The 22961-nt window shown below is 53.6% G+C and overlaps 2 protein-coding genes across 2 annotated transcripts in view; one reads left to right on the top strand and one right to left on the bottom strand.

Annotated features, from left to right (window-relative positions):
* Positions 1-115: 115 nt before the first annotated feature.
* On the bottom strand, positions 116-10922 carry Eif4a3 (eukaryotic translation initiation factor 4A3). Its single transcript, XM_070031590.1, has 12 exons — positions 10677-10922; positions 8124-8196; positions 7459-7525; positions 5795-5857; positions 5013-5145; positions 4803-4883; positions 4151-4292; positions 3786-3924; positions 2761-2876; positions 618-725; positions 405-532; positions 116-313 (listed from the first exon to the last, which is right to left on the bottom strand). Exons 1-12 carry the CDS (start codon positions 10843-10845, stop codon positions 297-299), a joined length of 1236 nt encoding a protein of 411 aa, XP_069887691.1. The 5' UTR covers positions 10846-10922; the 3' UTR covers positions 116-296.
* A 333-nt stretch (positions 10923-11255) lies between these two features.
* Card14 (caspase recruitment domain family member 14) overlaps positions 11256-22961 on the top strand; it is a 36120-nt gene continuing 24414 nt past the window's right edge. Inside the window, exons 1-4 of the mRNA XM_070031591.1 lie at positions 11256-11283; positions 18915-19124; positions 20501-20702; positions 22145-22394. Coding sequence (XP_069887692.1) covers positions 22184-22394 — 211 coding nt within the window. The 5' untranslated portion in view covers positions 11256-11283; positions 18915-19124; positions 20501-20702; positions 22145-22183. The remainder of the gene's footprint in view (positions 11284-18914; positions 19125-20500; positions 20703-22144; positions 22395-22961) is intronic.

Consider the following 22961-nt stretch of genomic DNA (forward strand, 5'->3'; position numbering starts at 1 on the left):
GCTCATCTATTACAAACTTTTCAAGTAGATTCTGCAGAGAATGTGGAGTTAAAATACCTGCCCAAGAGCAGTGTCACCAGGAAAGCTGCCAGTTCTGGGAAGTACAAATTCACACTTATGGGAAAAAAATTCAATGTTTAATGAAAAAACGGAGCAATGCACTATTTACATATGTTAAGAAAGGACAGTGAATCCCCAGGCTGTCTTCGGGGGCAGAGAGCTTGCACACCCTCTCACAGACACTGCCCTAAACAATCCACACAGGAAGCCGGAGAGCGGCGCGGGTGGTCCTCAGCTCAGATCAGGTCAGCAACTGCAAGGAGAAGGCATGGGGAACGGGTAAGGAGGGCGCTCCACAGGAAAAGCCCCCAGCAGAAGCCAGCCTGGGCCGAGCCCCCTCTCACCATTCATGGGCATCTCGTCGATCTGCGTGGAGTAGTACTGCTCGATGTCCCGCAGGATGCGGATGTCATCGTTCTTCACGAAGTTGATGGCCACACCCTTCCGGCCGTACCGCCCAGAGCGCCCGATTCTGCAGGAGGGAAACAGCCACGTCAGTGACCTCGCTCGCAGGAGCCACCGGCAGGTGCGCCACCCGGGCAAGGACGGGCTCCCACCTGTGTATGTACAGCTCTCTGTTGTTGGGCAGGTCGTAGTTAATGATGAGCGACACCTGAGGGACATCCAGGCCCCGGGCCCAGACGTCTGTGGAAATGAGCACTCGGCTGTGGAGAGAAAAAGGATGGTGAGACTGGAGCTGCCCCCACTGCTGAAGAGCTGCCACAAAGTGATCACACACACACACACACACACACACACACACACACACACACACACACACACACACACGGCTATCAACGCAGACGCATGTGCCTGTCTACTCACTATTAGTCACACACCAATAATTGCCTAGCAAAAATTCTGCCAAAACCAGAAACGGGGTGGGTGTGGCTCCGCAGCTCTACCCCATCCTCTCAAGGACAAGAGAAGCACCACAGAGTACCTGGCCCGTGCTCGTCACAATCGAGATGTGTGCGTGCGTGCGTGCGTGCGACACATACCTGAGTTTGAAAACCACACACACACACACAAAAAAAAAAATCTCATTTTTAACACTACATTTATTGAGCTAACAAAACTCAGGTGTGTTGGGGTTGAGAACAGACGCCAGCTGTGGTGGTTCACGCCCGTAAGCCTAGCTACTCGGGAGGGAGATGTAGGGTCCGGTTACAAGCCAGCCCAGGCTAAACCTCTTCAGGAGCCCCATCTCAACCAATGAAGTAGGTGACGTGAGCTACCATCCCAGGCTCAGGGGGAGACAGAGAGGAAGATTGTGGTTCACATCCAGTGGAGCAAAAATGAGAGAACCTGTCTAAAAAGCAGCTAAGGTAAAAGGGCAGCAGTGTGGCCCAAGGGAGAGCATCTTCCTGGCAGCCAAGGACCTGAGTTCAAACCCCAGTGCCACCACATAAAAGAAACTGCTGCTTTTTTTTTTTACCTATTTTCACTTGGAAACGTGGGCCTAGAGGCAGACAGGAGAGCAGCTCAAGATGGGGGGGAGGCCCCACGGCCTTCCACAGCTGGAGGGGGGCGAGGGGGCAAGAGCCCTTAGTGCCACAAATGCCAACGCATCCAGACAGCAAAGTAAATGCTGCTGGAAACAAAACACAAAAGCTAGCCCAGAGCAGCCTGGAAAGCAGACCCTGCCTCAGAGACCTGGGCTGGTAGCTGACCAGGACTGGCATGAAGGACAGCTGCCCACCCACCCGGGACACAGAAGGCGATGCCTCCAGACACAGCCACCCAAACTATGCGGGCCCAGCTCGGGCACAAGTCCACACAGGAGAGGAGCAGTGTCTAAACCAAGCTGTTCTGTAAAGAGAAATATCAAGTAGGGGCTCAAGCAGAGACAAGCTGCCTCCTGTACTAAAAAGTGAATCAAAGTCCAGACCCACAGCAGACACAGCGCTTTGCCAGGACGCTTTATCTCCAATTAATCACCAAAGCTAGAAATGGAGCTGTGACAAAATGTTCTAGATTTGCCCCCCAAAAAGCTCAAGGACAACACCCAGGTGCTGGGGCAGAACTGGCACTCCCCCCCCCAAAAAAAGATGATGACAATGTAAACAGAAATGAGATCAGAAAATACTTTGAATAAAACTAGAATAATTGTTCCTCTTACAAGAGAAGTATCTTGATTACTGACCAAAATAAAAAACCCAACTGCTGGGCGCCAGTGGCTCAGGCCTGTCATCCTAGCTATTCGGGAGACTGATCTGAGTACTGAGGTTCAAAGCCAGCCCAGGCAGGAAAGTGTGATATTCATCTCCAATAAACCACCAGAAAACTGGACGTGGCGTTGTGGCTCAAGTGATAAGAGTGCTGGCCTTGAGCTGAAGAGCTGAGGGACAGCGCCCAGGCCCAGAGTTCAGCCCCCACAACTGACCAAAAAAAAAAAAAAAAAAGGAACAGTTATCCTCTCTGCCACTAAGGACTCCTGCAAACTCAATTACAAAAGGATCAGAAAGCATTCACCTCCTTGGAAACAAAACAGCAGCATTCTAAACAAAGTAAGAGACCCACTAGTTGAGACGGGTCATCTCTCGGGCTCACTCCCCGGACACGCAGCGGCTCCCTCACTGGCTGGACTGTGCGACAGCACCCCCAAGCACAGCCAGTCACAGGAAGAGCTCAACGCAGCAGGCAGACCCCGATGGGCAGGGACCCCAACCAGCACAGCACGAGTCAGCTGCCACACACCTGGCCCCGGACCGGAACTCCTTCATGATGGATTCCCGCTCCTTCTGGGGCATGTCCCCATGCATGGAAGACACCGTGAAGTTGGCTTCTCGCATCTTCTCCGTCAGCCAGTCAACCTAGAACCAAATCAGCAAGTGCTACTGGAGCTCATGAAGCCACCCGTGCCTCAGGAACCCACTTCCTCCATCTGCAGGGCGACCACTGCATGTTGAACGCAGACTCCTCTCAACCAACATGCAGAAATGCACTCCTGCCTGCAAACACATGCTGACGCCTGTCTGCTCATTTGAAACTTGAATTCGTGTCCTGTAGGAAGTGCCTCTTCTTTTTTCAGGAAGGCTGACAAGGGCTCCCAGCTCTGCCCACAGGCTGGCACCACCAGGGAGCTCCAACCTACAGTAGGGCTGTCCCCCATCGGCAAACGATACCCAACTTCAGGCCTGGGACTGGCATCAGCACCTGTTTTTATTTTTTGCTGGTCATGGGGCTTGAACTCTGGGCCTGGGCGCTGTCCCTCAGCTCTTCAGCTCAAGGCGAGCACTCTACCACTGGAGCCCCAGTTCCACTTCCAGTTTTCTAGTGGTTTACTGGAGATCAGAGTCTCATGTACTTTCCTTCCCAGGTTGGCTTTGAACCACGATCCTTAGCTCTCAGCCTCTTGAGTAGCTAGGATGACAAGCGTGCATCAGTGCCCAGCTCCTATTTATTTTTTTGAAGATGGGGTGTGTATGCTGCCCAGGTTAGTCTGGAACCCCGGGCTCAAGTGATCCTCCCACCTCAGCCTCCCCAGCTGCTAGAACCACAGGGCTGGGCCACCGTGCTGGACGTGGCATCTGTTTGTTTTGTAAATGAAACTACTGTTCTGCAACCAGGCGGCACACAGCTATCAAGTCTACAGCTGCTTCTGCACAGAAACCATAAACTTCCAAAGCTGAAATAGGTGGAACCGACTCCACACAGCGGCTCAGTCCCTGTCACCAAGGCCTGGCGCGCCTTCTCGGGGGCTGGGGCCGTGGGGCGCAAACCTTCCGCTTGGTGTTGCAGAAGATGACGGCCTGGGTGATGGTCAGCGTGTCGTAGAGGTCACACAGGGTGTCGAACTTCCACTCCTCTCTTTCCACGGCCACAAAAAACTGCTTGATGCCTTCCAGGGTCAACTCATCACTGGCACCAAGACAAAATGTCACCTGTCATCTTCCAGGCAGGACTGGGAGGGAGACAGAGGCTGGGCTCTGGGGAGGTGTGCGTGGACAAGGCCCCGTCTGCCCAGCCACACCCTCTGCATCTCTTCCTGGACCCCCTTACGTGTGAACTATGTACACAACCTCAACCGTGAAGTCCTCACGCTCATGCCTTAATAGGGAATGGCGGCCGCAGGGCTCGCGCCTACCGTTTCACCAGGATGCGGATGGGGTCTGTCATGAACTTGTTGGTCATCTCCAGGATCTCATGGGGCAGGGTGGCACTGATGAGAACCACCTGCGTGGCGGGAGGCAGGTACCTATACACGTCATAAATCTGCTCTTTGAAACCTGGAGAACAAGACAGGCGAGGGGCGGAGCTGCGGCGGGTCCGAGGGCCGTCACAGGAGGGCAGCCTCACCGCACCTGCCGCCACTGCTCACGCTCACGCTCAGCCTGTGCTTCCCACCCCCCAAAGCGGAATTTTATCCACTATTTTATTCAGCCGCGGCCAGCATTGTGTATCCAGTTACCTCCACTTCACAGATATTTCATGCAGCGAGTGTGTACTCACACTTCAGAAGGAAGGCACTGATGACCCGAGTCCCCGTCCTGCCGCTGCCGCCCCCCCCCCCCCCCCGTCCGCGCCAGGCATTCCCTCCGTTCCGCTCAGCTCCACGGGGCCTCGTGCGGGAGCGCCCGGGCGCAAGGCGGCCATTCGGCTGGATTAGAGCTCTCAGCTCTCACCAAAGAGCCAAGGTGGGAACTTTATGTCCATCACTACCCCTAAGGCAAAGAGAACCTACTGGCCCTCGCAACACTCTGACTAGCTACGCATGCCAGTAAGCCCTGTTCCCATACCTTTATTCAGCATCTCGTCAGCCTCATCCAAAACCAACATCTTGATAGCTCGGGTCCTTAAACTTCTGCGACGAATCATGTCTGTAAATTTGAGATTCTGAAGAACCGCACGTGGGGCTCCGAGGAGAGCTGCCACCCCTCCGTGGCCTCCGCGCCTCGCCACACTGAGCACGGCTCGCTTCACAGGGCCCGCCGCGCAGCGTCACTCACCAAAGACTCGGCCCGGCGTGCCCGCGACCACGTGCTGCCCGTAGTCCAGCTTCCGGATGTCCTCGCCAACGTTGGTGCCCCCGATGCAGGCGTGGCACTGCACGTTCATGTAGTCCCCAAGAGCAAGCAGGCCCTGCAGGAAGCACCGCCCACGCCAGAGCGCTCACTGACACCGCAAGCCCACAGTGCGACCTCCCTCCTCCACATGAAGTTGATTTTGAGACATCATTACAAAAGCAATACACATCAATTTCAGAAAAAATGCACTTCATGCCAGGGGCTAGCAGCTCACGCCTGTAATCCTAGCTACTCAAGAGGCTGAGAGCTGAGGATCCTGGTTTGAAGCTAGGCCAGGCAGGAAAGACTCATCTCCAATTAACTACCCAAAAAAAGCCAAAAGTGGAGCTGTGGCTCATGTAACAGAGCGCCAGCTTTGAGCCAAAAGCTCAGTTCTGCACCCAGGCCCCAGGTGCCACTCCCACCTTTCCCACACAAAATCATAACCCTACTGACCTCACGGTCTATTAGCATCCTAACATATTCTTTCCAAGTTATGAATGTGAAGTTATAGTTTTGTTTAAATGGACTGAAGACTACACACACTCGCTCTCGCTCACTCTCTCTAGAAAGCCTATAAACTACAATAAAAATGGCAATACAAACCAGAAGTTCACTAAGCACAGAATGATTAACGGCAAAACAGACTCAATTCCCAGAACCACAATGAAGAAACAAAAAGCTAGGAACTGGCAGACACTTCACAACCCACAAACACAGCTCACCTTCTGAATCTGCACAGCCAGCTCTCTTGTTGGGGCCAAGATCAAAGCTTGGGTTTCTCGAACCTGGGAAACGATTGGAAAAGACAATCCTCAACATTTTTTTAAGGCTTTCAGAAGAACGTACATTAACTGTAGAAAACAAAGTGTTTTGCTATGACATTTTCATCCTGGCATACAATGCCCTTTGACCACAACTGCCTGTCACCCTCTCTTGTCTTGAATCTCTTTCTTCTTCTCAAAATAATCCCCTTTCTACTCTTACAGTTTTTTGTTTTTGTTTTTTTTTTTTAATTTAGGTTTCTCCCATAAGAAGAATACATACAATTTGCTTTTCTTTTTTTTTTTTTTTTTTTGTCGGTCGTGGGGCTTGAACTCTGGGCCTGGGCGCTGTCCCTCAGCTCTTCAGCTCAAGGTGAGCGCTCTACCACTTGAGCTACAGCGCCACTTCCGGTTTTATGGTGGTTTATTGGAGATAGGAGTCTCACGGTCTCTCCTGCCCGGGCTGGCTTTGAACCACGATCCTCAGATCTCAGCCTCCTGAGTAGCTAGGATTACAGGCGTGAGCCACCAGCGCCCGGCACAATTTGCTTTTCTGACTCTGGCTTATTCAGGTTAATACAATGATCTCCTGTCACAGTAGTTTGTTTTTCTTTTGCTGGAACTGGGGTTTGAACTCGAGAGTTCTGAGCTCTTGGCTTGCTTGCTCCTTTAGCACTCCAGCACTTGAGCCACACCTCCGGCCTTGCTTTTTGCTGCTTATTCTGGAGCTGGAGTTCAGTAAACCCGTCTGCCTGGTCTGTGATCAAACTGTGATCTTTCAGAACTAAGCCTCCTAAGTAGCTAGGATTACAGGCATGAGCTACTCTCCTCCAGCTAGTCTCAGTATTTTTAAATGTGGCTTGTAATAATCCAGTCTCAGATCTACTTTAAATAATCTCTAGTTTAAAAACCTGTCCTCGGAAGTGGCGCTGTGGCTCAGTGGTAGGGTCACCTAAGCTGAAGAGCTCAAACCCCACAACTGACAAAAAACTACAATAAAATAATTTTTAAAAAAAACACCTCTCCTCCTGGCTAGGATGCAGCTCAGTGGCAAAACACATGCCTAGCAAGTCAAGGCCTTGGGTTCGATCCTCAGTACCAAGAAATAAAAGACAAAAAGAAAAAGGACGTGGGTAGATCACTTCAGTGGTAGAATGCATGTCTAACATCAGAAGATCTGGGTTTGATTTCTACCATAGCCCCCCCCCCACCACCAAAAAACACCACAAAACAATCCTAATTTTGTTTAGTTATTTATCTTTGCTAGTCCTGGGACTTGAACTCAGGGCCTGGGTACTGTCCCTGAGCTTCTTTTGTTCAAGGCTAGCACTCTAGCCCTTCAGCCACAGTACCACTTCAGATTTTTCTGTGTACGTGGTACTGAGTTATCAAACCCAGGGCTTCATGCATGCTAGGCCAGCACTCTACCACTGAGCTACATGTCCAGCCCAACGTCCTTAAACAAAGGATTTCAGACAGGCTATCAGCGTAGTTATCAGGCATGTAACTAAGATGCTGAGTTGGTGTAAACATGGAATGCAAATGATTCTCTCTGAACACTGTAATGCAGAAGAAACAGCAAGTGGTTCCTGGGACTGGAGAGTGATTTTCAAGGCAGTGCTCACCTGAATGTCCAAGCACTGGAGGACAGAGATGCTGAAGGTGGCCGTCTTGCCTGTGCCAGACTGAGACCTGTTCAAGAGAGCAGACAAGTGGAACTGGAGGGCCTGTCCTCATCCCCACGGCCCCTCCCTCTCTTCCTCCCTCACTCCTCATGGGTCTTCAAAGGGCCCAGCTCCACAGCGCGCGTGTGTGTGTGTGTGTTCCAATGTGTGTGTGTGTGTGTGTTCCAATACCAGGATTTGAACTCACGAACGCTCATTCTCAGGTTTTTTACTTATAGCTGGTACTCTATCACTTGCTGACTGGATAAGGGTCCCAGGGCCGTTCCTGCCTGGGCTGTCTTGAAGCTGCAATCCTCAGATCCAACCTCCTGACTAGAATTACAGAGCCATAGCTGCTCATAAAGTCTTTTTTTTTAGGACTGGGGGTGTGATTCAAGTGATAGAGTGCCCATAGCACAGCAGATTCCAGACTGAGAGCTGAGAAAAGCTAGCTAAAAAAACCCCACAACTTTCTCTTGTTGAGAACAGAAGAAGAAAATAAAGTATAATGCCACAGGGCTAAAGTGAAGGAGAAAGCAGACTCTGCAGAACAGACTTGTTCTGAAAGGCATTTCACTTCACCGCGGGCCACTGGCTGGGTCTGCCCTCCCCACAGACCAACTTACTGTGCAATGACATCTCTCCCTTTAATTATCTGCTTGATAGCTCGCTGCTGGATTGCTGAAGGTTTTTCAAAACCTGCAAGTAAAGAACAATTGAGCTCTCGGACTGGGAGTGCTTGTCTAGCATGAATGAAGCCCTGGGTTCGATTCCTCAGTACCATGTAAGCAGAAAAAGCTGGAAGTGGCTCAAGTGGTAGAGTGCTAGCCTTGAGCAAAAGAAACTCAGGGACAGCGCCCAGCCCTGAGAGTTCAAGTCCCAGGACTAGCAGCAAAAAAAAAAAAAAAAAAAAAAAAGAACAACTGAGCTCTCCCCACTACAACAGCACTAAAATCTGTGGTGTAAACTCCTCAGGGATATGGGATTCACTTTTTAACCTCTGCCAACCTTCACCTCCTAACCCAATATTTAAGACATAAGCAAGATGGATTTCATAGTGTTGTAGGATGCTACCTGAAAAAGACAACATCTCTGAAAGAAACAGCATCGAACTCAGAAGACAGAGACCACAGTTTAAACAAGATGGTGGTGGTGGTATTTCCTGGAGAGTGGAAGGGGACCTTTTTTTTTTTTTTTTTTGTCAGTCATGGGGCTTAAACTCTGGGCTTGGGCATTCTCCCTCAGCTGAGGGCCAGCGCTCTACCATTTGAGCCACAGCGCCACTTCTGGTTTTCTGGTGGTTTATTGGAGATGAAGAGTCTCACTGACTTTCCTGCTGGGGCTGGCTTTGAGCCACAATCCTCAGATCTCAGCCTCCTGAGTACTATGATTACAGGAGTAAGCCACCAGCACCCAGCTACTTCAATTTTTACTCCACAATTCCTCTACCTATATTACAAAAGGCCTCTTTTTTTTCTTCTTTTTTTTTTCTTTGCCTGTCATGGGGCTTGAACTCTGGTTTTGGGCACTGTCCCTGAGCTTTTTTTTGCTCAAAGCAAGCACTATACCACTTGAGCCAAAGTGCCACTTCTAGTTTTTTTTTTTTGATTAGTTTATTGGAGAGAATAACACCATGATCCTCTCAGCCTCCGGAGTAGCTAGGCTTACAGGCAGGAGCCACCAGCACCAGGCTCTCACTGACTTTTTAAACTAAGGAGCTACAGCATTTTCTCTCCTGCCTGGCAGTTATCCTGAACGAACCTATTTTGAAGAACTTTTCCAAGCAAATACAACCTTACAAAAGCTGCAACTTAATTACTTTGTACCATTTAATACACCAAAAGCAGATGTAACAGATGACTTAAACCCATGAAGTTATGTGGCTGGGAAGTTAACACTATTGGGATGTGGGAAGGCTAAGCAAGCAGCAGGGACTGGTGGTAAGGCCCTTTCACCTCCCTCCCCCGGCAGCCTCCCCTCACTGAAGTGTTAAACTAAGGACTGCCAATAAAGGGCATCTTGAACAAAGGCCGCACCCTCAAGTGTCCACATTCCCATCTATCTGTCCCTACCTACCATCTTACCTGGAGTCCCACTTTTGACACTAACAGACTCCACAACACCCCCTCCTGGAAGCTCTCAGATCACCCTGAAACTAAAGCTAAACAACCTTACGCAGATCAAGGCAGAACCTCCCTCCATCTCTGCCAGATGTTTGCATCTGCCCACCAAGTCACTCAAAACCCCTGGAATCCTTCTATCTCTGGCACCAGCCAACCTGTGAGCTCTACGGCTCTGGACAACTACAGAAACACCCTGTCTCTCCTGGGCTGGAGCAGGAACCTCTCAACTCACCTCACTGCAGCCTCAGCCCAGATTCAGACACTAAAACTCCGAAGCTGCAAATCCAATCATGCCATCTTTGACTAAGACCCTCCCATGGTTCCCTAATGCATTTAGAAATGGATTTCTGAACTCTAGCTACTCAGGAGGCTGAGATCTGAGGATCGTGGTTCAAGGTCAGTCCATGTAACTCTTGTCTCTAATGAACCACCAAAAAGCTGAACGTGCAAGTGTGGTTCAAGTGGTAGAGCATCCCCCTTGAGCAAAAAAAAAGTTAAGGAACAGCTTCCAGGTCTCGAGTTCAAGAGCTAGTGCTGGTGCGTGGACACACATACATGGATGGACGGACGGATGGACGGACACACACACACAGAATTAGAAATGCCATCACTACTCCTGCAAACTGGCCCCTGGGCTCCGGCGACGGGGGCTCATCCAGGAGCTAAGGGGCGGCCGCGGGGCCCGGGCCGGCGCCAGCGCGCCCTGCGCCTCGGCTCCGGGACAGCCCCCACCCGCCATCTGACGCTCCGCTGCTCTCCTCCCACAGCCGCCCCGCTCCGCTGTCTCGCGGCATCTGCCACCGCCCTGAATCCTCGGCCTCACGGGCTGCCCGCTAGCCCGGCGCCTCGGGGGCCTGGGCACGAAGCAGTTCTCTACCGACTAAGGCGTGCGAAGGGTCGCCGGGGACTTCGAGGTCGCTAGACCCAGCGGGGTGCGCGACAGGCGGCCACCGCACCGGACTCTTGGCCCTGGAGCCCTGGCGGTCTCCCTCCCGGCGCCCGGCCCCGGCTCCGACCCCGGCCCCGGCCCGCCCCGGCCCCGGCCCGCGCCCCTACCGTAGGCGTAGATGCCGCGCAGCAGGTCCTCCCGCAGGCCCATGGTGTCGAAGGTGGGCGTCACGTCCACCTCCTCGCTCGTCTCGAACTCCACCTTGGTCATGTCCTCCTCCTTGAGCAACCGCTTCCGCGCCGACCCCGAGGTCGCCATCGTGGCCGTGGCTGCCATGATCACCGACTCGACGGAGAGCTCGGCGCGCGCCGCGGCGGGAAGCGGAAGCAGGCCGGGCGCCGCCGCCGGCGAGAGGAAGTGACGACAGCGCGCGCCGGACGCTGCGGGCGCAAGGGCGGACGTGCGCGCGCTGGCGTGTGCGCGCGGGGGGGCGGGGCCGTGCTGCGGGGGGCGGGGCCGTGCGCGCGTGCGCGTGCGGGCGGGAAGGCCTGCGTCCCCCGGCGCGCACCCCGGGCTCCCGCCAGCGCCCCGCGAGCGCCCCGCCGGGGTACGCGGCGCCCGGCCTGCGGGGCGGGGCGCCGGCGGGCGGCGCTCACGGGCGGGCGTGTCCCCCCGCGGGACCCGGGAGCGCGGCGCCCGTAACCCCAACTCCTCCCGAAGCTGAGCCCTACGCGCTGCGGTTCGAAGCCGGCCCCCGGCAGGAGCAGCGCGCAGGTACCGAGCTCAAGGCCCGGGTCCGAGACCCACACTCACACACACCTTACACACACACACCTTACACACACACACCCCTACATATACACACCGCACACACACCTACATATACACACCTCACACACATACACCTACATATACACACCTCACACACATACACCTACATATACACACCTCACACACATACACCTACATATACACACCTCACACACATACACCTACATATACACACCTCACACACATACACCTACATATACACACCTCACACACATACACCTACATATACACACCTCACACATACACACACCTACATATACACACCTCACACACACACCTACATATACACACCTCACACCTCACACACACACCTACATATACACACCTCACACACATACACCTACATATACACACCTCACTCACACACACATATACACACCTCACACACACACACCTACATATACACACCTCACACACATACACCTCACACACACACCTACATATACACACCTCACACACACCTACATATACACACCTCACACTCACACACACCTACATATACACACCTCACACACACCTACATATACACACCTCACACTCACACACACCTACATATACACACCTCACACTCACACACACCTACATATACACACCTCACACACACACCTACATATACACACCTCACACATACACACACATATACACACCTCACACACACACCTACATATACACACCTCACACTCACACACACCTACATATACACACCTCACACACACCTACATATACACACCTCACACACATACACCTACATATACACACCTCACACACATACACCTACATATACACACCTCACACACATACACCTACATATACACACCTCACACACATACACCTACATATACACACCTCACACACATACACCTACATATACACACCTCACACACACACCTACATATACACACCTCACACACACCTACATATACACACCTCACACTCACACACACCTACATATACACACCTCACACACACCTACATATACACACCTCACACTCACACACACCTACATATACACACCTCACACTCACACACACCTACATATACACACCTCACACACACACCTACATATACACACCTCACACATACACACACATATACACACCTCACACACACACCTACATATACACACCTCACACCTCACACACACACCTACATATACACACTTCACACACCTCACACCTCACACACACACCTACATATACACACCTCACACACACACCTCACACACACCTACATATACACACCTCACACACATACACCTACATATACACACCTCACACACACACACCTACATATACACACCTCACACTCACACCTCACACACATACACCTACATATACACACCTCACACACATACACCTCACACACACACCTACATATACACACCTCACACACACCTCACACACACACCTCACACACACCTACATATACACACCTCACACACACCTCACACACACCTACATATACACACCTCACACTCACACCTCACACACACCTACATATACACACCTCACACTCACACCTCACACACACCTACATATACACACCTCACACACACACCTACATATACACACCTCACACACACACACACCTACATATACACACCTCACACACACACACCTACATATACACACCTCACACACACACCTCACACACACACCTACATATACACACCTCACACACACACCTCACACACACACCTACATATACACACCTCACACACACACCTACATATACACACCTCACACACACACCTACATATACACACCTCACACACCACACACACACCTACATATACACACCTCACACTCACACACACCTACATATACACACTTCACACACATACACCTCACACGCACACCTACATATACACACCTCACACACACACCTACATATACACACCTCACACACACACCTACATATACATACCTCACACACATACACCTCACACACACTTACATATATACACCTCACACACATACACCTACATATACACACCTCACACAACACACCTACATATACACACCTCACACACACACGTACATATACACACCTCACACACCTCACACTTCACACACCACACACCTCATACACCTCACACCTCATACACCTCACACACACACACCTCTCACTCACACGAAAGAAGGTGCAGACACACATGTCACCCGCTATATGGATGGACAGGCAGGGGTCTGGTAAGTCAGGTGCGGCAGGGTTGCCAGGCTCCGGCCCCGCCGGGCTCAGGCCCCGCACAGCGGCTGTCTGCGGCCTGTTCTGCGGCCTGTTCTGCCTGCTTCTGCGACTCTGCTCCCCTTGGAGTCTCACACAAAAGCCTCCGGGTCGCTGGAGCGCACAGGCCCAGCACTCCTGCTCCAGCTTGCTATCACCCCACTTGTACTTTGCAGAGGTGTCTGTTCCCCAGGAAGGTGGAAGCCGTGGCTGTTTAACTCCCCACTGCTTTTCTGACACTAATAGTTCCCAACTCGCTCCTGGTCGTGTGGGGCCAGACAGGTGCCCTGGGCAGGGGCATGGCTCGCTCCGTGGCTCTTGTAGGGGGAACGGGGGCAGCACCGCGTGCCCCTCTCAGGAGCCTGCGCTTTCCTGGAGTCAGGGTGAGGTGGGTAGGCACATTCTGTTCAGATGTGAAGGAGGTCAGGCCTTGGGCGGGGGCCATTGGAGTCATGGACGCAGGAATCCTAAAGGAGAACTTCCTGCTACAGATCCCTGTCCAACCCCAGGCGTGAACTCACAACTCTTCCTTTCAAGGCATGTCCTGGGTGGGTAGCTCACCAAGCGCTGCCTGATCCCACCTAGCCTCCATCTGACTTCCGTTGTCCCCCCACCCTCCCTCCACCCCCACCCCCCTTCACCCCCTCCCCCCTCCACCCCCACCCGTGGCATCTGTGCAGCCGCCGTCCCAGCTGCAGGATTGATGGAAGCTTCTGTCCTCTGGGAGTTCTGCGTCACTGAGGAGAGGAAGACCCACAGAACTACAGACAAACGATCCCTTTCGGGTTGTGGAGCGCAGAGGGTGAAGTAGAAAGTTTCTGAGCTGTTCCACCCTGAGTTGAGAGCTGTGTGTGAGCGCAGTGCTCCTGATAGGGCGGTGGCAGCAGAGGTAGAGCAGAGTGAAGGTGGATGATAGAAGAGAAGGCCACCCAGGGGAGTTCACGGGTGCTGGGTGGCCACAGACTGGCCTCAGGGAAGGGAGGACACCTTTAGAAGCTGTGGAGAGAGGTCACAGAGGGCCTGGGACCCCCAAGGAGAGCTGGCTATGGTCACTTTGTTTCTCATTTGGTAAAAAATGGTCACGGGAGCAGGGTGCCAATGGCTCATGCCTGTCATCCTAGATACTCAGGAGGCTGAGATCTGAGGATCATGGTTCAAAGCCAGCCTGAGCAGAAAAGTCTGTGAGACTCTTATCTCCAATTAACCACTAGAAAACTGGAAGTGGTGCTGTGGCTCAAGCAGTAGAGCACTCACCTGGAGCTGAAGAACACAGGGACAACGCCCAGGCTCAGAGTTCAAGCCCCACAACTGACCAAAAAAAAAGGTCACGGGAGAACTTAGGATGTGGACCACAGGGCTGACAGATGGCTGGGCAGGGTGGTTAGGGTCCCAGAGCAGACTTGCCTTGGGTTTCTGTGAAGAATGGGGCAGCGTGGGCTGTTTACCCTTTGGGGTGTGAACCTGCTCTGGGATGAACTGGACAGAAGTGTGGTTGCAGTGTTGTGGTCACAGATGGACTAAATGCCACTGAACCGGTCAGTTTAAAGTAAAGTAGCTCATTTTACGTTGTGTGATTTTCACCAAAGCTTAAAAGAAAAAGGAACCTCAGTGCAGGCGGCTCGCAGGTTAAGGGGAAGGCATGGTAGGCAGACAGGCATTTGTGAGGAGCTGCAGGGAACAACCAGTTGGACCTGCTGTATGGAAACACTGGCTTCCGGCCCTTCCCTGGCCCACTCCCTTGGGTGGGCCTGAGATCCGTGTCCACAGCCAGACACCCCTCAGAGCCGCACCTGCCCATGCCTGCTCAGAGGTCCAATTGGGACACTGAGAATCCATTTAGAATGTTCTAGAAGAAGTCACAGAGACCACCCCCAATCCCCCCACACTAGTAATGAGCAGGGAGAAGCCCTAGTCAGACCCCCCCCAGTTCCTCCACCCACTGTCCTGCGGCCCTCTTTGGGGGACCTCAACATCCACCTCTCACTGCATCTTTACCAGGTGCTAGCATCCCGCCTTCAAGACTCAGCCAAGGCCTGCCCCAGCCCCAGACTCTGGCGGAGCCCTGAGGAGGTTTAGTTCATGGCAGTTATCTTTGTCTTGCTGTGTTGGGATGTGGATCTGCCAGGTCATCCCCCTGCTAGCTGCTGCCACCCTCCATACACACACCCCTTGGGGGTTTCCCCAATGCCCTAACCTACCTATCCAGGTTACCAGAAATACCATCCCCGCCCTGGTAACACCTAGTCTGGCCAGGATACCAAAAACACTGTAGTATCGCCCCGGCATTGGAACCCACCCACATGCCGTGGCACGGAATGAATGGCTGCGGGGCTCCCTGGGGGCACAGCTCCTGCCTGCACTAACCTGGCAGTCCTGTAGAATATGCTACTTTCTCAGTTCTTGTTTCTATATCATTCTCTGAAGAAAGCATCTGCTTTCTTTTTTCTTTTTTTTGGGGGGGGGGTCTGGTCATGGGGCCTGAACTCTGAGCCTGGGCGCTGTCCCTCAGCTCTTCAGCTCAAGGTAGCGCTCTACCACTTGAGCCACAGCACCACTTCTGGCTTTTTTCTTTTTTCTTATGTGGTGCTGAGGAATCGAACCCAGGGCCTCAGGCATGCAAGGCAAGCGCTCTACCACTGAGCCACCTTCCCAGCTCCACTTTTTTCTTTTTCTTTTTTTTCTTTTTCTTTTGTGGGTTGTGGGGCTTGAACTCGGGGCCTGGGTGCTGTTCCTCCGCTCTTCAGCTTAAGGCTAGTGCTCTACCGATTGAGCTATAGCACCATTCCTGGTTTTCTCGTGGTTTATTGGAGATAAGTTACACAGACCTTCTTGCCCGGGCTGGCTTTGAACTGTGATCCTCAGACCTCAGCCTCCTGAGTAGCTAGGATGACAGGCGTGAGCCACCAGTGCCCAGTGGCATCTGCTTTCTTAAGGCTTAGCAGGCTCTCCTTTGGCCGGCTCCATTGGCTACCTCTTTTACTTCCCATGATTACATGTCTTTATGTTTTCTAGAACTATCTTGAGCTTTCTACATGCCAGGCATGGTGGGATATACACCCCCCCCTTTTTTTTGTGGCGGTACTGGGGCTTGAACTCAAGGCCTCACACTGTACTTGGCTTTTTCACTCAAAGCTTGAGCCACACCTCTACTTCCTGCTTTTTGATGCTTAATTGGAGCTAAGAGTCTCATAGACTTTTTTTGCCTGGGCTGCCTTTGAACTGTGACCCTCAGGTCTTGGCCTCTTGTGTAGCCAGGACTACGGGCAGGCGTGAGCCACCAGCTCCTGGCTGAGACACACTTTCAGACCTTAAGGTGTAAACAGTCTGGAGTTGTGCGAACAACCATGGGGCTGAGGCCGGCTCCCAAGGCTGAGGCCCCGGCTGGAGAGCTCACACCTGCTGCGCTGCAAGGTGTCTGGGGCTCCGCCCCTCCCATCACTCGCTGGGAGGGGCCCTGGGGGGCGTTTCCTTGCAACCTCGGAACCAGCCTTCATTGTCTGAATGACAGCCCTCGTGTTCTCCCCACTCAGGCCAGGAGTAGTGAATCCCCCTGCCATGCTGCTCAGTGGGCGTGGAGCACCCCATCCGCTGAGGCCTCTCCATTCATCCCAGGGGGTCGGGGGAGAACAAGAGAGACCAGAATGCTCCTTCTGGAGATTACAGGCTCACTCCCAGTGGGGAGGACACCAGCCAGAAACCAGAATATATCAGAAATCGGGTGAGGCGCCCAACAGAGAACAATGGAACCAGGAAAGGGAAGAGATGCTTGGGGTGAGAATGAGCTGGGAAAGGCTCTCTGGGAGGCTTGCCCTGGGGTGGTACCCCACAGCTAAGTGGAAGAAACTATTCCTGAAGGAGGACTCAGTGGGGGGAGGGTTCCCTGATACATCTGACTCCCAGGGACCCTACTCCCTGCTGAGGAGGGCCTCCGGGCCTGTTGAGAGCCTGTGTGTAGCTGCAAGCTGCCAGTGGAGGGCGCTAGAGATGGGAGCCACTGCAGAGGCCACAGCCCCCTAACACAGACGAAGTTGCTGGGCACCAGTAGTGCACACCTGTAATCCCAGCTACTCAGGAGACTGACACCTGGGGGATGGTTGTTTGAAGCAAGCCCAGGCAGTAAAGTCTGCAAGACTCCATCTCCAATTAACCAGTAAAAGGTCAAACTGGAGGCATGGCTCCAGTAATGGAGCACCAACCATGAGCAAGAAAGCCAGGGGAAAGTGTGAGGCTCTGCGTTCAATCGCTGGTACCAAAAATTTAATTTAAAAAAAAAAAAAAAAAAAGGAGCCAGGTGCTGGTGCCTCACACTACCTAGGAGGCAGAGACCTGAGGATCACAGTTCAAAGCCAGCTGGGCAGTAACATCTGTGAGCCTTGTATCTCCAGTTAACCACCAGAAAACTGGAAATGGTGCTGTGGCTCAAGTGGTAGAGCGCTAGCCTTGAGCTGAAGAGCTGAGGGACAGTGCCCAGGCCCAGAGTTCAAGCCTCATGACCAAAAAAAGAAAAGAAAAGAAAAAAGAGGATCAAGCTGGTTGTAGATACCTGTCAACAGAGAAGAACCAGACCTTGTTTAAACAAAACCTAAATCATAGGACGTGTTGACTGTAGGGGTCCATTGGAATGTCTTTTTTTAAATTTTTTTGTCAGGCCGGGCGCCGGTGGCTCACGCCTGTAATCCTAGCTACTCAGGAGGCTGAGATCTGAGAATCGAGGTTCAAAGCCAGCCCGGGCAGGAAAGACCGTGAGACTCCTATCTCCAATAAACCACTAGAAAACCGGAAGTGGCGCTGTAGCTCAAGTGGTAGAGCGCTCGCCTTGAGCTGAAGAGCTGAGGGACAGCGCCCAAGCCCAGAGTTCAAGCCCCATGACCGACAAAAAAAAAAAAAAAAAATTTTTTGTCAGTCATGGGGCCTGAACTCAGGGCCTGGGTGCTGTCCCTCAGCTCTTCAGCTCAAGGCGAGCGCTCTACCACTTGAGCCACAGTACTACTTTTGGTTTTCTGAGTGGTTTTTAGCGATAAGAGTCTCACGCTCTTTCCTGCTTGTGCTGGCTTTGAACCATGATCCTCAGATCTCAGCCTCCTGAGTAGCTAGGATGACAAGTGTGAGCCACTGCGCCCAGCTTCCATTGGAATTCCTTAAAATTTCTTATTGTTAAATATTAAATGATTACTAAATAGGAATGTGAAAACCACGATGGGCCCAGGAGTTATCCTAATCTTCCAAGAGTAGAAACTCTGGTGAACGGGGCTGACGGTTCACAAAGAAGGGGTGATCTTCCACCCCAAGATCCTCCCATCCCGTCATCGCTGCCTTCCGTAAGTCAGCCAGATGCCTGTGACTTCTAGGCTGGTGCCAAGCAGCCACCCATAGTGGCACGCCCTGGCACAGCAGCAGAGCCCAGATGGACGTGCTGTCAGACCTGCTCGCCCGCTGCTGCTCTGCCCCACCCAGCCCTTGCCAGCCCACAGATGGTCCTCGCTGCTCAGGGGAGGACGGGGAGAGCCTGGAGTCTGCCCCCCCGAGAGCAGGCCAGCACGCCAGAGGGACAGGGCCAGGTAGGACAGGGCCCTGGTTATCCCAGGGGAGGGGGGGAGGGCTGGCTTCTTCCTTACCAGGAGCGGAGGAGATACCTGGTCTGTGGGAAAAGGTCACGACAGCTCTTGTCATTGCTTGGTTCGAGTTCTGGGACATTCCCTGCTGCTGAGTTCCACACAGGATGGGCGGGACGGGTGGAAGAGCCCTGTGGCTTGTACCCTTCCCCACTGGACGCTGCGGGGATGTAGGAAGGAGAAGATTTCTCAGGCAGGTGTATAGTGCGTGAGACCAGCTGTCCTGCGGTGGAAGGAAGGGCACCACCAGGCGTTCCTGGTACTGTGACACCAGATTTGGCCGAGGGGTGCACCCTGCCCTGGTGACCGTCTGTCTGCCTTGTCCACCGTAGACAAGGGCTGTGAGCTTGCTCCCCCTCGTCCCTTCTTATTCTGGAGTCCAGCTTGGGGCAGGGGAGAGAACCTGTGCTTCTCCTCCCTATTTCCCAGGTCAGAGTAGAGGCTGGCCTTCAGAGTCGGAGCACAAGGCTGCTGGGGCGGGGTTTGGGCAGCCTGCCTCTCCCGTGCCCCCGACTCCTGTGGAATTGAGTGGCTGGTGATCTGAGGGCCCCGTGGGGAGTCTCTGGACCACACTGCTTTCTTTCTCGCCAGGACTAACGTCTATCTAAACCAGAGGGGAATTGCTCAGCTCCCAGGACTAATATCTGTCTAACCCAGAGGGCAATTGCATGCTCTTCTCGCTTTGTTTTCTGAGCACTTGGCAGAGGATTCTCTGCCCTTCTGTCCCCCGCTGTCCCTGGGCCCACCCCCCTGGCCCTCTGTGCTGCTACTTCATTCCTCCAAGCTTGGGGCAGGAAGTAGTTTTTCTTTCATTCGTGTGAAGGACAGTGATCCTCTCCCTTGGCGGGGCCATCGTTGGCCTGGCGTTGAGTCCGGTGTGAGGGGAGGCGGTCAGCCACGCGCTCCTGTCATCTGAGAAAGCGGGAGGGGACCCCGGACTCTCCTGCAGGAGCCAGTCCTGAGGCATTCCCGGAGGTTCCGTTCCCTCGGGAAAGTAGGGACACTGGAATGCGGAAGTGAGGGGGTGGGAAGAAGAAGGAGGCCAGGAACACCGGTGTCCTAGAGACAGAGCACCTGCAGGGTGGAGGGCAGGGTCTGGGTAGGGCAGCAGCCGCTCTCTGGCTCATCTCCTCCTCCTCTGTCCCTGGGCCCCTCATCCAGCATCTTGCTTTCCAGAGTTCTCTGCACAGACACTTAGGAGAAGGGGGTTAGTGGGACCCAAACAGGCCTGTGGACACTGGATCCACAGCTGCCATTGGCTGCCATTGACCTTTCCTGGAATGGAGGTCGTCTGTTTTCTTCTTTCTCTCCACTGGCATTAGTCTCTGGGGCCAGACGGTGAGTTTTGGAGCCGGTCTCCTGGCGTGGCTTCCGGCCTTCCCTGCCAGCCGGATCCCAGGGCAGCCTGCAGAGAAGGATCCAGCAGCAGCACCCGGCTGCTGGTGACCCTGGAGCTGCAGAGGGCTCCACAACGTGCATCCCACCACCAGGAGACCTGGCAGGATCGAACCTGAGCTCCTCCACGTGAGTGCTTGCTGGGCTTTGAGAAGGACCGTAATGGGCAGCTGCAGCCACCAGCATCCACGTGCACGCAAACCACGTGCTGCATTGTCCTGGCTTCCAAGGTTTCTTTTTTAAAAAAATTCAGATCACTTTAAGTGGCATTCCAGTCTGTCTGGTGCCACCTGTCATGCCAAACCCAAAGAATCAAAGCATGCGAGTTTGTGGGGCTCAGAACGGCTCCCCACGGTGCCCAGAGGATGTCAGTGCTGTGAGATGAGGCCAGCTGCTCACTACCACCAGGCCAGCCATGGTTCCCTAGAGCCCGAGCCCGGAACCGAGCAATGGGAGGGACACAGCCACTCGGGTGCCAGGGCCTTGTGCGGGCGGCTGGCGAGGCGCTCTGTGTGGGCCCCAGCCGGCCTTTCTTTTTCTTTTGCTGGTCATGGGGCCTGAACTCTGGGCCTGGGCGCTGTCCCTCGAGCTTTCCAGCTCAAGGCGAGCGCTCTGCCACTTGAGCGACAGCGCCACTTCTGGCTTTTTCTGCTTTATGGGGTGCTGAGGAATCGAATCCAGGGCCTCATGCATGAGCCACCTTCCCAGCCCAAGCTGGCCTTTCTTTCCCCCCGTCCTCCTGAGGGATTCCTAACCGACATCTTTCCCCGCTCATCCCTCGGCACCATGGCAGCATGGCCACGCTGCGTATCCGTGTCCGTCCTGTGCTTGCACAGAGAACGCGTGTATAATCAGTGCCCCCGATAACTTTCACCCCCTGTAAACCTTCCATACCTGTTTTGGAGGTTCTCAAGAAAATGGAGGTTTCGGGGCTGGGAAGGTGGCTCCGTTTGCCTTGTATGCATGAGGCCCTGGGTTCGATTCCTCAGCACCACATAAGCAGAAAAGGCCAGAAGTGGTGCTGTGGCTAAAGTGGTAGATTGCTCACCTTGAGCTGAAGAGCTGAGGGACAGTGCCCAGGCCCAGAGTTCAGACCCCATGACTGACAGAAAAAAAAAAGAAAAAATGGAGGTTTCCTTTGAGTAAATTGAGCTGAGTTTTGTTACTTGGTTTTTGTGATGATAAGAGAATCATGGACTTTACTGCCTAAGCTGGCTTTAAACCATGATCCTCCAGTCTTATCCTCCTGACTAGTTAAGACTACAGGTGTGAGCCACTGGTGCCCAGCCTGGTTTTTAACGTTGTCATCATGGGTCAATTGGGTGTCTGAGTAGAAGCAGCAGACTCAGCTCACCCCAGATGGGACCCACCTCCTCCTGCTTGCCCTGAGAGAGGACTCGGGGAATGTCAGCCGGGGAGGGGGTAGCAGGGGGAGGGGTCTGCCTCTTAACTGGCCATGGACACTATGCCCAGGCAGGAAGCCGAGTGTGGACTACAAGGATGTCCTTCCCGCCCTCTGACATGTGCGTGGAAAGCCATCCTGGCCCCTGACACCAGTTCTCTGATTCCAGCGGCCATTGGACCCCTCCAGCTCCCTCCCGGCCGTGGGCATGGCGGAGCTGTGCCGCACGGACTCGCGGCTGACGGCTGTGGATGAGGAGACACTGTGGGAGATGATGGAGAGCCATCGCTACAAGATCGTGCGCAGCATCTGCCCCAGCCGCCTCACGCCGTACCTGCGCCAGGCCAAGGTGCTGGGCCAGCTGGATGAGGAGGAGGTGCTGCACAGCCCCCGCTTCACCAACAGCGCCATGAGAGTCGGTGAGTCCCGGTGGCCTTGGCTCCGACACCCGGGCTGCGGTGCAGAGCTCCTCCGCAGGCGTGCAGAGCACACACAGGACTGGAATACCTACAGGGCTGGAGTGCACACTAGAGGGCAGCACACCCTCAGTCCTACAGGGGCCACCTAACACCGACCCCACGCACGCCACGCACGGGTGGTTTCAAACAACTGCGGGGGGGAGTGGAGCTCACGGTCAGCACATGATCCACATGTGTGAGGCCTTGAGTTCCAGTCCCGGGTTCAAGGAGAAAACCACAGCGGGCACTGGTGGCTCACGCCTGTCATCCTAGCTACCGAGAGACTGAGATCTGAGGATTCTAATTGGAAGCTGGCCCAGGCAAGGAAGTCCATGAGTCTCTTAGCTCCAGTTAACTTGTAGCAAAAAGCTACAAGTGAGCCGTGGCTCAAGTGGTAGAGCTCCAGCCTTGGTTGAAAAGCTAAAGTTGAAAAGTGCCCAGGCCCTAAGTTCAAGCCCCAGGACTGGGACATCACACCCCTGTGGGTGGTGTCACCCGGCCTGCTGCGGGCAGGGCTGGGCCCGCCCG

The sequence above is a fragment of the Dipodomys merriami genome, unplaced genomic scaffold (assembly GCF_024711535.1).
Source record: "Dipodomys merriami isolate MVZ:Mamm:240054 unplaced genomic scaffold, mDipMer1.0.p SCAF_202, whole genome shotgun sequence".
Lineage (NCBI taxonomy): Eukaryota > Metazoa > Chordata > Mammalia > Rodentia > Heteromyidae > Dipodomys > Dipodomys merriami.